Source organism: Lactuca serriola, chromosome 7 (assembly GCF_051521515.1).
Source record: "Lactuca serriola cultivar US96UC23 chromosome 7, Lser_US96UC23_V15, whole genome shotgun sequence".
Lineage (NCBI taxonomy): Eukaryota > Viridiplantae > Streptophyta > Magnoliopsida > Asterales > Asteraceae > Lactuca > Lactuca serriola.
This window is the reverse complement of record NC_136414.1, coordinates 195,097,741-195,109,361: the sequence shown is the minus strand read 5'-3', so window position 1 is coordinate 195,109,361 and position 11,621 is coordinate 195,097,741. Positions and strand designations below refer to the sequence as shown.

At 34.1% G+C, this 11,621-nt stretch overlaps 2 protein-coding genes across 4 annotated transcripts; one reads left to right on the top strand and one right to left on the bottom strand.

Moving 5' to 3' along the window:
- Window positions 1-1,985: 1,985 nt before the first annotated feature.
- Window positions 1,986-5,172, top strand: LOC145062117 (AT hook motif-containing protein). 2 transcript variants are annotated; one of them, XM_079009752.1, is made up of 4 exons: window positions 1,986-2,115; window positions 2,239-2,309; window positions 3,147-4,174; window positions 4,753-5,172. In XM_079009752.1, the coding sequence occupies exons 3-4, from the start codon at window positions 3,191-3,193 to the stop codon at window positions 4,855-4,857; spliced, it is 1,089 nt and encodes a 362-aa protein (XP_078865878.1). In that variant the 5' UTR covers window positions 1,986-2,115; window positions 2,239-2,309; window positions 3,147-3,190; the 3' UTR covers window positions 4,858-5,172. The 2 variants fall into 2 exon arrangements, with proteins under 2 accessions (XP_078865878.1, XP_078865877.1); XM_079009751.1 differs by lacking the exon at window positions 2,239-2,309.
- Window positions 5,173-6,983: 1,811 nt separating this feature from the next.
- Window positions 6,984-11,305, bottom strand: LOC145062986 (polyadenylate-binding protein interacting protein). Of its 2 annotated transcripts, none has more exons than XM_079010581.1 (11): window positions 10,857-11,303; window positions 10,199-10,320; window positions 9,794-9,954; window positions 9,473-9,563; window positions 9,305-9,339; window positions 8,996-9,107; window positions 8,652-8,900; window positions 8,456-8,557; window positions 8,286-8,336; window positions 8,111-8,198; window positions 6,984-7,526 (listed from the first exon to the last, which is right to left on the bottom strand). In XM_079010581.1, exons 1-11 carry the CDS (start codon window positions 11,029-11,031, stop codon window positions 7,333-7,335), a joined length of 1,380 nt encoding a protein of 459 aa, XP_078866707.1. In that variant the 5' UTR covers window positions 11,032-11,303; the 3' UTR covers window positions 6,984-7,332. The 2 variants fall into 2 exon arrangements, with proteins under 2 accessions (XP_078866707.1, XP_078866708.1); XM_079010582.1 differs by lacking the exon at window positions 6,984-7,526 and adding an exon at window positions 7,581-8,044 and having other exon boundaries at window positions 10,857-11,305.
- Window positions 11,306-11,621: the final 316 nt, after the last annotated feature.

Sequence of the window (11,621 nt, the reverse complement as noted above, 5' to 3'; positions counted from 1 at the left end):
ACTTAATCAGTCCCCATAAATTTAATCAGTCTCTTCTGATCGCTAAATTAATTCCAAATCAATTATTGATCAATACTAATTAAATTATATGATTTCTCAATTAATATATTATACTTATAATATATTAACAAATCACAAATAACCTCTTCCTCAAAAGTCCATCCTATTAAATTGCTTCGGTGAAGGCAACCCGAAAGGACCAGACGACATGTATTCCTCACTTCTAACCACCACCGTTTCATAACTTTGTATTCAAATCCAATAAACAAGGAAGCACCTCTCAACAAAATGTCGAGCCCGAGAGGATAAAAGAAGAAGAATATGATAATGATGGTTGATGTTTTGTGTTATTTTGAACAATGTTAACTACTTACTATGATATTAAACTTGAATTTGATGTTTTGAATTTAAACAATGATAGGTAGTTATTGTATCTCAATTGATATATGTTGCAAAGTGTCTGGATTTGTTAAAAATACAGGAATGGTAATATACAAAGTCTATAAAAACTAAAAAAACACCCGGTGGCTATCCCGACGATAAGTCATCACTATAGGTATTTGATCGGCAACTGTGAAAACCCTGTGGCGACGAGAAGTCGTCGCTGTAGATGGTATCTATATCGTTAACATGTCGTCGCCACATGTAATTAATAAAACTTTATTTTTTTTGAAAATATTCTCAACGAATCATGTACCGACGAAAGGTCATCAGAATAAGGGGTACCTATCACGACATGCCTATGCCGACGACTCAGTCCCGACAACTTGTTGTCGGTATACCCTATGCTGACGGCCTGTCATCGGTACAGGGTCAGAAATTATCATCGCCGCAAGGGTTACTGTTGTAGTGCTTATATGTATTTAGACTATTGAGTTGTTGTTTGTAACACCCAAAATATTTTAGTTGCAATTGATGTGTTTTGGATGTAGCTTCCTGAATGTTTGATGTTTTATCTTATATTTTATGCAAAATAAATCAAGATGTACCCTCGAATATAGATAAAAACCTATGGTTAGTTAACACTTATGGCCCATGTTGTAAAGAAAGCAAGGAAAATGATATAAAAGTAAAATGTAAAATTTTGAGCATTATCATCAAGACTAAGTAAGTATGATAGGAATCATCATAACATTTAATCTATAATCTGGATTTTGTAAGCATCCATATATATTAAATACAAACAAAATGTTCAAGAGCAACAAACTAATCCATTCATGTTTATGTAGATGTAATTGTCCATTGTTTAAGACATATCTTAATGTAACAAGATGTTATTGCATGCACCCTTTAACATGAGGGTGTGTATGATCAAACTAACCACCACCATTTGCAAATGCATGCAAGCTAGTGATTGTCAAGTAACACGTATATTACACATTGTACGACATAGACATACAAAGACAAGATCCAAGTTTTGCATACTCAATCACATATAAGATTATTTGATAGTATATAGCTAATATACTATGACAATATGCTACAACTCATTAGATGATTTCATGTATGGATAATAATGCATGAATGCATCCAAATATGATTTGAATTTCATATTCCTCACATGTTCTTCACGTAAACTGATATTTTTATGCATATTGCTAAATAAGTTAATAATTTGAACGTAAAAAACAAAGTAAAAGATCCAACATCAAATCATTAAATTTCTTACCTACATAATAAATATGTGGTATAACTTATTAGGTAATTTCCTTTAAACCTAAAATCAATTATTTATTAATCAATGATTATATAATTACTATTTTTGTGTAGTGCATTATATCATATTACCATTTACAAATACATGGCTATAAGTCTATAATCACACGCTTCTACCACACCATATAACTTGTCATCAAACCACAAGGAATGAAACGTAGTTAATCCAATTAAAAGGGTCTTAAATGTATATACCTACTTTTTTGGAGGAGGTAAGTGCAATTTTATCCTTTAAATTTGTCAGGCCAAAATTAGAAGCACAAATGGTCGATATTTTTCTTAATAAAACGCCGTAATTAGCTCCGACTCACCATCCCAGTCTCCTCACTCTCAACACAGAAAATCTAGGGTTTCAAATCACCGTGTCAATTTCGCTTTCGATCCTCTAAAACTATAAAGGTACGGCTAGATTTTCAAATTACATCACCATATCCGACATAGAGTAGGTATCTGAAAATTTGCTCCTACATTTGATGGTTACTCGCTATTTTATGCATTTACTGTACATGCTTATTCTTGTAGTCATCAAATTGATGCTTTTATGCATGATCTGTTAAAGGAAGGATGCTTGATAAGCTGTAATTGTATGTCAAGTGAGTGTAATTTTTATCTTCGTTCAACGATTTTATGGTAATCTGTGGTATTTTGCATCTTACTCCATCTTTGCTACTGATTATGTGCAGGCGGTTGACTTTGTGTTTCTGTTCTCATTTCAGTGTTTCATTGATTTTTTTCTTGCTCGTTTGAAACTAAATTTGTTTTAGTCGCTCGATGTGTAATGCGATCATGTCTGAACGTACGGATTACGTCGCAAGTGTTATATCATGTAGAGCTTTTTCCGCTGATCGCTTATTTGCTGTTTTATTTGATGCACAAGTTGGCAAGTCGCCGTGAGTGCTAAAGGACTCAGACGAAATGAATAAGTAATCAGTTAACCTAGAATTGATCATCAATAATCCGACCTAAGTAAAAAGAAGAAATGTTAATCATGTGCAGACAATTCAGGATCAACTTGTAGGATCGATTAGTAAATTTTTTGAACTGGTTTGTATCTTCATTTCGACTTTCTGTTTTGAAGTGTTCCAATTTCCAAATAACCTAACTTTCTCGTACGTACTAAATATTTGGTTCTGATTAGGGTTCCAGTTGACCTATCATGTTTGTTGTTGATCAACAGTCCAATTATTATCAGTATCTATATTAATTTTCTACATTGATTGTTTCTTATTTTTCCTTATATGCATCTGCTTCAGCATGTCATTAACTGCAGATCCTTCTCTTTTGATAATGAAGCTATATAACTTTATATTCGAAAGTTTTTATGGGTTCTTAGATCCCTTTTGACAATCGCATCAGGCTTGTAGCTTTATTTATGTGTTATAACTCACTAATGAGTAACGACTGATCTTTAATTCTTTATCTAATTGCAGACAAAATCTCTACATTCTTTTAAAAAAAATCTGTTTATAATCCAATGATGAACCCAGTCAACCAAGAAGTAAGACCCGAAGCATCACTAATGATTCCGGAAAAACGAAAACGTGGGCGCCCACGAAAGGATCCGAGTGAAAGACGGGCAGCAAAAGCCCGTTCACAAGCTGCCCGAATGCAACCCGGTTTTGCCCAACATCACACCACCACCCCTCGACTCGATCCAATCCATGATCCAACCCAAGTCATGATTGGTCAAACCGTAACCGGTGTAGTTGAAGCCACTTTTGAAGCCGGTTACCTTCTTGCTGTCAGAATCGGTAACTCAAATATAACCCTAAGAGGTGCAGTCTTCAAGCCAGGTCACACCGCTCCCATAACACCCGATAATGACGTGGCGCCACATGTCGAAATGATCAAAAGAACCCAAGTTCCTTTTCCAGAAATGCAACCTCCAATTCGCAGGAGAAAAAGACGATCAAAAGAAAAGAACATGCAGCTCGTTACTTATGTTCCCAATGGTTCCCCTGATCAAACACTCCCAAACTCACCTTCTAAAAATTATGTTTTTACCCCTGGTAGAGGAAATGTGACCCCGGTTGTTCTTCAACCAAACGGGCCATTACCGAATCAACCGCCACCTCATTTGCGGGCCACACAAGGGAAACCGGTTCACTCGGTTTTGCCATTGGCGGTATACCCGCCGAACGGGTCAACGAGTCAAGCTTCTGAGTCGCAGACAAGCTCCCATTTTACAGGGTCTGGAAATGAAAATGTTTCGGTCAAACAAGGTGTGACAGATGGTCAACAAGTGGAAGGAAGTAGTAAGTCAGCTGTTCGTCAACCGGATCGGGTTGTGAAAATGGAAACGGATATTGGTGACATGAATGAGCCTCTTTTTGTTGAACCGTTGCAGACACGACACTCGGTTCACCATTTTCAACCCGCACCCGTGATGGGACCCGGACCCGGACCCGGACCTGTTATGCATACGGGGACCACTGGGAGAATGACTGAACTTTTACAGGTAATATTTTCACACTCTTCATCCATTTTTTTGAGCCAAACTGTGTAATTATTGGTGTAAACATTGATTTATCTCCAACACATTAAATTACACCATTTTGAACAACAAAAAGAGTATCCTTTTTTTTTTATTTGATATATTTTCAATGGTACCCTTATGTTCATAAAATTGCATTTCCGACACATTTAAGTAAATATTATTTAGAGTATAATAGTACAAGTAATAAATATTACATTTAAAATATCATTGTACAATTTTAGAAAGTAAACATGCATAACATTCAAATCTGAAGGACCAAATTGTAAATTGGAAGGTTTAACACCAGATTTAGCATAAAAAAATAACAAGTTTTGGCGTTTGGTTGGAGATGCTGTTAGTGTTAAGTATTCCAAAAGTCACTCACTAGTTACCAATTTCACTTTGCAACACAACACATTGCACGATAGAAAATCCCGTTTCTAATAATAAAATACCAAAAAAAATATAAAGTACATTGCTATTATAGGTTTAAAAAAAATATAAAGTACATTGCTATTATAGTTTGGTTGCAAATTTTATTTAAAAAAAAATACATGTAGGCTGTTCAGCAGAATATGGGAGATGACCAGGCTCCTCGAAACGGACATCCAAGTGCAAGTTTTATGGTTAACAGAAACAGTAACAGAGATGAAGAAACTAACTGATCATGAAGCCTGTAAGCTGAAAAAAAGTTGGATATGTTGATGTTGATTAATTGTTGTTTCTGTTTGTTATTAGTTATTAAAGCGCACCAAAGAACAACAAACAGCTAGGGTTAGGGTAGAAGAGTGTGCGCACTTTATTTATGTTTAATAGAAAAAAAAAAAAGAAGCTAAGCTAAGCTACCTTGTTTATTATGTTGTTTCTAAAATAGAAAAATATTGCATTGGCTTCCTAACTTTCTTTAACTTCCGTAAAAAGTAAGTGGATATTCTGTTAGTGTTAACTACTCATGTATGCAATGGAAAATGGTTTCATCTTGTTTTGCTGTGTTAAATGCTTTATAAAATTTTGCTTCTTCTGAGTTGGAACTTGTTATACAGGACTGGACAAGCTTTTTTTATCATCTTTTATCACCTAGTCTGCCAAAAAAAATAATAATAATAGTTTTTGATATTAAAAAGTCTAACCATGTTTGCTTTGTTGGTTTATTTATTTATTTATTTATAACTTTCATTAACCAATGATAATCAAATAAAAACAAGAGTAAATTATACGAATGGTCATGTTTTAGGTGCGTATGTTTTTTCTAAAAAAATCATTTCTGATCACTTATTGTTGCGCCGCGCAACACTTGGTCTTTCACAGTTGTTTGTTTTTCAGAATACCTCTGACTTAAAAACTATTGCGCGTATGCTGCGTGGTGTAACACTTGACCCTCTGCTTCAAACCCTTTCACACCTTACTTTAACTTATTGCAGCAGTCTGTAGATGTTAAAAAACAAACATACTTTTTGTTACATTTTGTATCCGTTTGGTCATCTTCTTCTACTATAGAGGGTTGCAAAGGTGGTCCGCAGACATTTTCGCTTCGAAAAACAAACGATACCTTAGTGTAGTTTATACGCCTTGCCCTTAACTTTCTTTTTTTAACGTTGGTGGTCTTCAAGTTTTCAATATGTTGTGCATTTGGTCCTTATCTTGACATTTCGTCTTGTTTCACCGTTTAAACCTCTTATGTGCCTCATATCATATCGGTATTTTTTATCATTTCAAATTACATCCTATCAAAACTTTTATGATTATACACTATCATTCCTCCATTTCCCACAATGGCCATTGATAATCAAACTACAAACTGTCCCATTTAATCGAGAGGAATGGACTCTACAAGAAAAACAAAGTTCATTCTACAGATTAATTATTAGCTACCGAAATGATAAGAAAAACTAGCTACTTATACTCTTAACAATGGACCACAAGGATAGACAATAATTCCATACAGAGAATGTTGTCCCCCACCACAACTGGACCACCTGCAAAGATAATAACATAGACACAAACAAACAAAAACTTAAGTAAAAGACAATTCTACCCCTGGACCCCAAACAATAAAATAACTTTAAACAAGCAATTCAACTAAAAGTAAAAGCATTCTAGGATTAGTTGGGGCCTATCAAGAGCATGCAAAAACCATCAAAAGAGAAAGCCCTAATATATACGCTTCAAGCACTGCGAAGTATAATGGTCACTTGGAGGATACATGCTACAACAAATGAAATTGATGTTATTTGTAGATACAATATGCTTACACCGACCTTGTTAAGTTCTTAATCTCTCTGATGTTTACTTAATAAGTTCCATTGTAATCTTTTCCCTCAATCAACAACCTATTGTCCTACAATATTTGCCATTCACTTACACCACAATGATGAACTCATAATCTTTCCAGAAAAAAAAGTATATCAATGGGAAGCAACATTATGTTGATAAACTGGACATGGATGTCTTTTCCGTTCACAAGATTTATGACATGATGGATGACTTGGGTATTTGGTGAACGTAATTTACTCTAGTATCATTTTCAAAAACCATTCAAAGATTTGGATGTTAGCATATGTTTTTTAATTTATTTTTGAGAAACCCAAGTCGGCCTGATTTTATTTTTGCTAAAAAAAAGTCAATCTTTTAGAATTGTTTAGTTTAGTTTTTTGACTACAACTTTTTATTTTAAATTTATTGTATTGTTATGATTTTATTTTTGCACACCCTAATGCCAATTCTTTTCGACAGGTCAACAAATTGTAATTTTTGTCTTATTAACATCGGTATGAATCACAGTGCACAAACATACATAAAAGTACAATGCTCTTCGTTATGTTTTTATCTTAACAAACACCTAAATTTGTGGCCAAGCCACAAGACTTTGTACTTTAGATATATTGTCCTGGTTTCAAATGACATGATAGCATTCTCTCTTCATAATCCCACCAAAAAAAAGAATTGAATTATCAAACAAAACGAGTTTTAAACTCAAACTCCTATAAAAGAAAAGAAAAGAAAAAAAAAACTATACCACCAATTTTTTTAGCTATTACCAATTTCCAACCCACCTTGTATTTGAATTACAAAAAAGAAGAAAACAGAATGAAGCACCAAAACTCAGAAAATGTCAAAACTTGATGAGAGAGAAGACCTTTTCAAGAAAACTTTGATACTAAAAAAGCATTGGATCCAGGGAGTGGCATTGGGCGGATGATTGGGTAAGGCGGTTGTGAAATGGGAATGTGGTGGCCCGGTAACATAAACGGAGTTTGACCACCACCACCGGCAGCGGCGGCGGCTATAAATGGTGGTGTTGCACAGAGCTGCAATGCTTGGGCTGCTGCACTTCCTGCAACACAACATGCTTTTGTTACTTTTATACCCTTTAGGAATTCAATTACATTCTTCAATTTTTTATTTAAAAAAATTTACATATAAGCAAAAGTTTAAACATTATCCAAATTTTTGAAGAACTAAATTTGTTAAACTAAATTGTATGCTTTGTGGATGCATTTCACCATTCCAAGGGGTAGGTGGAAGGAGTTCAATTGTATTCTTCATTTTTTATATTAAAAGACTAATATATTAAATAAACAAAAATAAAAATTAATTCCAAGAGATAATTTCTCTTATTGCACTCCATTCCATTTCATGTCAGCACAATGCATGACAAGGTTATGATTCCTTGAGATTCCAATTCCATTCCTTCCAGAAACATTATGCAAACCAATCACCCCATCAATTTCTTGGCATGAAGCCGAAACTCTATTTACATCATACATAATAAGGGCACTTACGTCTTTTAACAAACAAGGAAACGAGTGAAATTGAAATCCTTCCATACCCCCATGGAATAGTGAACGAAATCTGAATGAATCCGATGGAATTGAATACACAAATCATGGAATGGAATGGAATGTCATTATTACATACCTTGGTGTTTAGGGACATGTAGTTGGTGTGGAGTCAAGATAGAGCATGTATTCACTTGAGAGAAACCCGTCGTGCTCGGGACCATGTCCTTCAAGAAATAAATAAAAAATCAAAAAAATATTAAAACTTGTCCATTGTAACAAACGGGGCCCACCAAAAGATTGGAAAATCTTACTTGAGAGACCGGATGAACATAGACAACCGGTCCAAATCTTCCAACCATTACCTGTAACAATCAACAAACAATCACATACAGATCAGCAAAACCCTAAACCCTAAACCCTAAACAACTACAGATAAATTTAGATTTAGATTTACAGTATAATATAAAAAATGAATGTGTACATTTTGAGTGGCTGGTTGAACATAGGTTGGTGTAGTTTGAACCGGATGATATTGATTACTATATCTAACCGGTTGACCTCTATTTGTCATATATCCAACAATCTACAACCAAAAATTAATAACATACAATTTCAATATTTTGGATTTAACTTTAACAATCCAAAATCTAAATTCCAAATTTTTCATAAAAACTTACAGGTGGAGGATGATGTTGTTGTACATCGCCACCTCCATTTCCACCATAAGGAAAAAACTTAACCGGTAAAGAACGAGGAGCATACGGGCCGATTTCAACTTCCGGCGGTGGTGCCGCCACTTGTACCGCCGGATAACCGTCCTGAACGTATGCAAGATTTGCTCCGGTGGGTATCACCGGAGGAGTTGCTGATCTTTTATTTGGAAATGAAGGAGAAAATATTTTTGCTCCTGGATTAAGTTTAAATTCCTGAATAAAAAGTTGAGTTTAATCAGTTTTGAAAAACCCTGAACCCTAAACCCTAAATTGATTATGAATGAGTATATGCTTCAAATAATATATACCTTAGCAGTTTGATTAGAATTTGGGATTTTTGAAGTGATGGTTTCGGTTGGAGTTGATGATGAACTCACAATTGATTCCTTTTGGTTGTTACTTTGATAACTTTTGTTCTTTCTGCCATAACATAAGCAATTCATTCAGAAACTCAGTTTGTGCAGAAGATGCAAATACCCTTTTTTGTCATGGTTAAGGCCCCATTCATTACACAGGACAAAAATTGCAAATTTTTGTCCCACCCAAAAAGATGGGACAGAGAATTGCTCTTGAGATCCCAATTGTGAAAAAGACGTAAATGCCCTTCTCATCCTCACCTGTTATCATCTGAATCCTTCAAAGCTTCTTCTTTCTGTAGTTTATGAAGAATATATTAGAGATTGCAAATGAAACCATTACATAATCACTTTCAAAACGCAAATCCAAATACCCCTAAAATTCAATTCGAATGTATATTCACTCATCAAATTTTCCAAAAATGTCACCTTTGTTGCAACTTTAGCATCTGTGTTTTTATTGACTTCAAGAGTATTGGTTGAGTGAATAGGAAACCCGTTGTCAGATCCAGACAAGCATCTGCACTAATAAATATGTGAGTAACAACATATTCCATCTGAATAAATATTCAAAACAGAATTACTTATATATCCTTACTTTGCTCTTATTTACTCTACATATTTTTTGAAAAAACAAGCATTTCCAAAAATCCAAAACCAAAGAAAGGCGATTATTGCAATCTTACAATAGCTTAAGATTTCCATTAAACTATAAACAAAATTTCAAAAAACTTAAAAAGAAAGACATACTTTGTTTGATTAGCTTGAGGTTGGTCAACATTTGACTTTGTGGACATTGTTTTATTTCCTTCAGTCAGTTGAGTTCCATTAGAAGGGAAAGAGCATGCAACTGCCCCTGTATCATCCCCTGTCTCATGTCCAGCAAAACCATCTGCTGGAAGCACTACTCTCTGAAAAAAATAAATAATAATAAATAAATAAATAATTTAGTATATGAGATCAGAGTTTTGATGGGATCTGTTGCCCTCATGGCTTTAAAAGGCGTCCTTGTAGGAGAGGTATCCAACACCCTTACATAAGGAATGCTTTCAATTCCCCCTCAAGACAATGTGGGACTGGTTTTATACTATTATACTTACTTGTAATAAAATTTATAAAGCATAAAAGATGTAGAAATGATAAATGTGTTGTTACCTTAGCAACCACTTGGACAAGATCCTCTGATTGAATTATAAGTGTTCCTATCACCCCCTCGTTTGCCACATTTGAATCACCGCTCCCCTTCTTGATCATCCTTGCTTGCTTCAACACAATAGCTACACCAATACAAAATGCAATCTTACATCAAAAAAATAGATAAAATACTTTACTATATAACAGTAATCAGTTTCTAGTGTTTGGATACTTTACAATATAACATAATCCCTTCAAGAAATTTAGAGACTTCAGTTGAGGAGACAATGATTTACCTAAATGGTAGGATAGATTACTATTAGTTTCTAAACTGGATAAGTCTATTTGCAAGTTCTAGCAGATGCTAATGGTGGAAAAACAAACTTTTCTATTGTCAATTGCATTTGAAGATCAAGTATTGACTGCAAAAACTTATTCCAATGGAAATTATCAAGAAGCATAATAGATTCGGATTCATAACCAAGCCAAAATAACATTCAATTTTATAAAACCACCAAAAAGTAATCAAAATATACCATAATTATAGAACTTTTCACCATTGAAATGGCATTTCAAAATAAAATATCGACAAAAAACTACTGTTGACAATAATTGCGAAGAACGAATCAAGAGATTTAGATCATAAATCAATAGAATCAAATCATAAGAACCTACATACCATAACGGTCGTCAACACAGGCAGTGTGAAAGATTCCAGAATAGATGGACCCATCCTTGATGTGAACATCAACAGAGAGACCAATGATACACATGGTTGTTAAAAGCAACGCATCGTTTACAAGTGGCGATGATGATGGTGATCTTCTTTCATCTTCTTCATTCCTCCAACCCATTTTGAAATGGCGACGTGACGTTGTTGTTGTTGATTGTATTGATTTGATTTGATTTGATGGGGGTGTACGTAGTATAAAGTGAATCAATCGTTGTGAGTTGACGAATCAGAAGCGAGAGAGATCTAGTGGTAGATGTAGTTCTTGAAATATAATGACACCATGGATGGGATTGGAAGTGTGAGATGTTAAATCGAATTCTTTCGATTTTACGGAAGCATTTTATACCGGGGCCGGAATCAGGGCGGCTCTGTCATCATATTGGAAGTCGGGGATTTGGATCGATTTAAACTTTAATAATATGGGATTTAGGGTATAATTTATTCAAATAGAAAATGGTGAATTTTGGCTTAAATGGCATGTGAAAAATAATATTTTAAAATCCAAATACAATATTTATACTAGTATATTATTGTGGGAAGAAATGACTCATCAGTAATTATATTATTAGAGGTAAATTTTTTTTTTATGCATTTAACCATTTAACTTGTTTAATATGTGATTGTTTAATATGTGAGTACATTTATCAAGTTAAATGATAAAATATATAAAAAAAAATACCTAAATGTAACAATTTTTTTTTTCAAATTTCT

Bases quoted from the DNA above. Each gene is read 5' to 3' on its own strand.
- LOC145062117 (XM_079009751.1), top strand. From the start codon at position 3,191: ATGATGAACCCAGTCAACCAAGAAGTAAGACCCGAAGCATCACTAATG. The intron at 4,175-4,752 runs GTAATATTTTCA...AAATACATGTAG, and splicing joins GAATGACTGAACTTTTACAG to GCTGTTCAGCAGAATATGGG.
- LOC145062986 (XM_079010581.1), bottom strand. From the start codon at position 11,031: ATGGGTTGGAGGAATGAAGAAGATGAAAGAAGATCACCATCATCATCG. The intron at 9,564-9,793 runs GTATGTCTTTCT...TTATTAGTGCAG, and splicing joins CCTCAAGCTAATCAAACAAA to ATGCTTGTCTGGATCTGACA. The intron at 7,527-8,110 runs GTATGTAATAAT...GTTGTGTTGCAG, and splicing joins ACATGTCCCTAAACACCAAG to GAAGTGCAGCAGCCCAAGCA.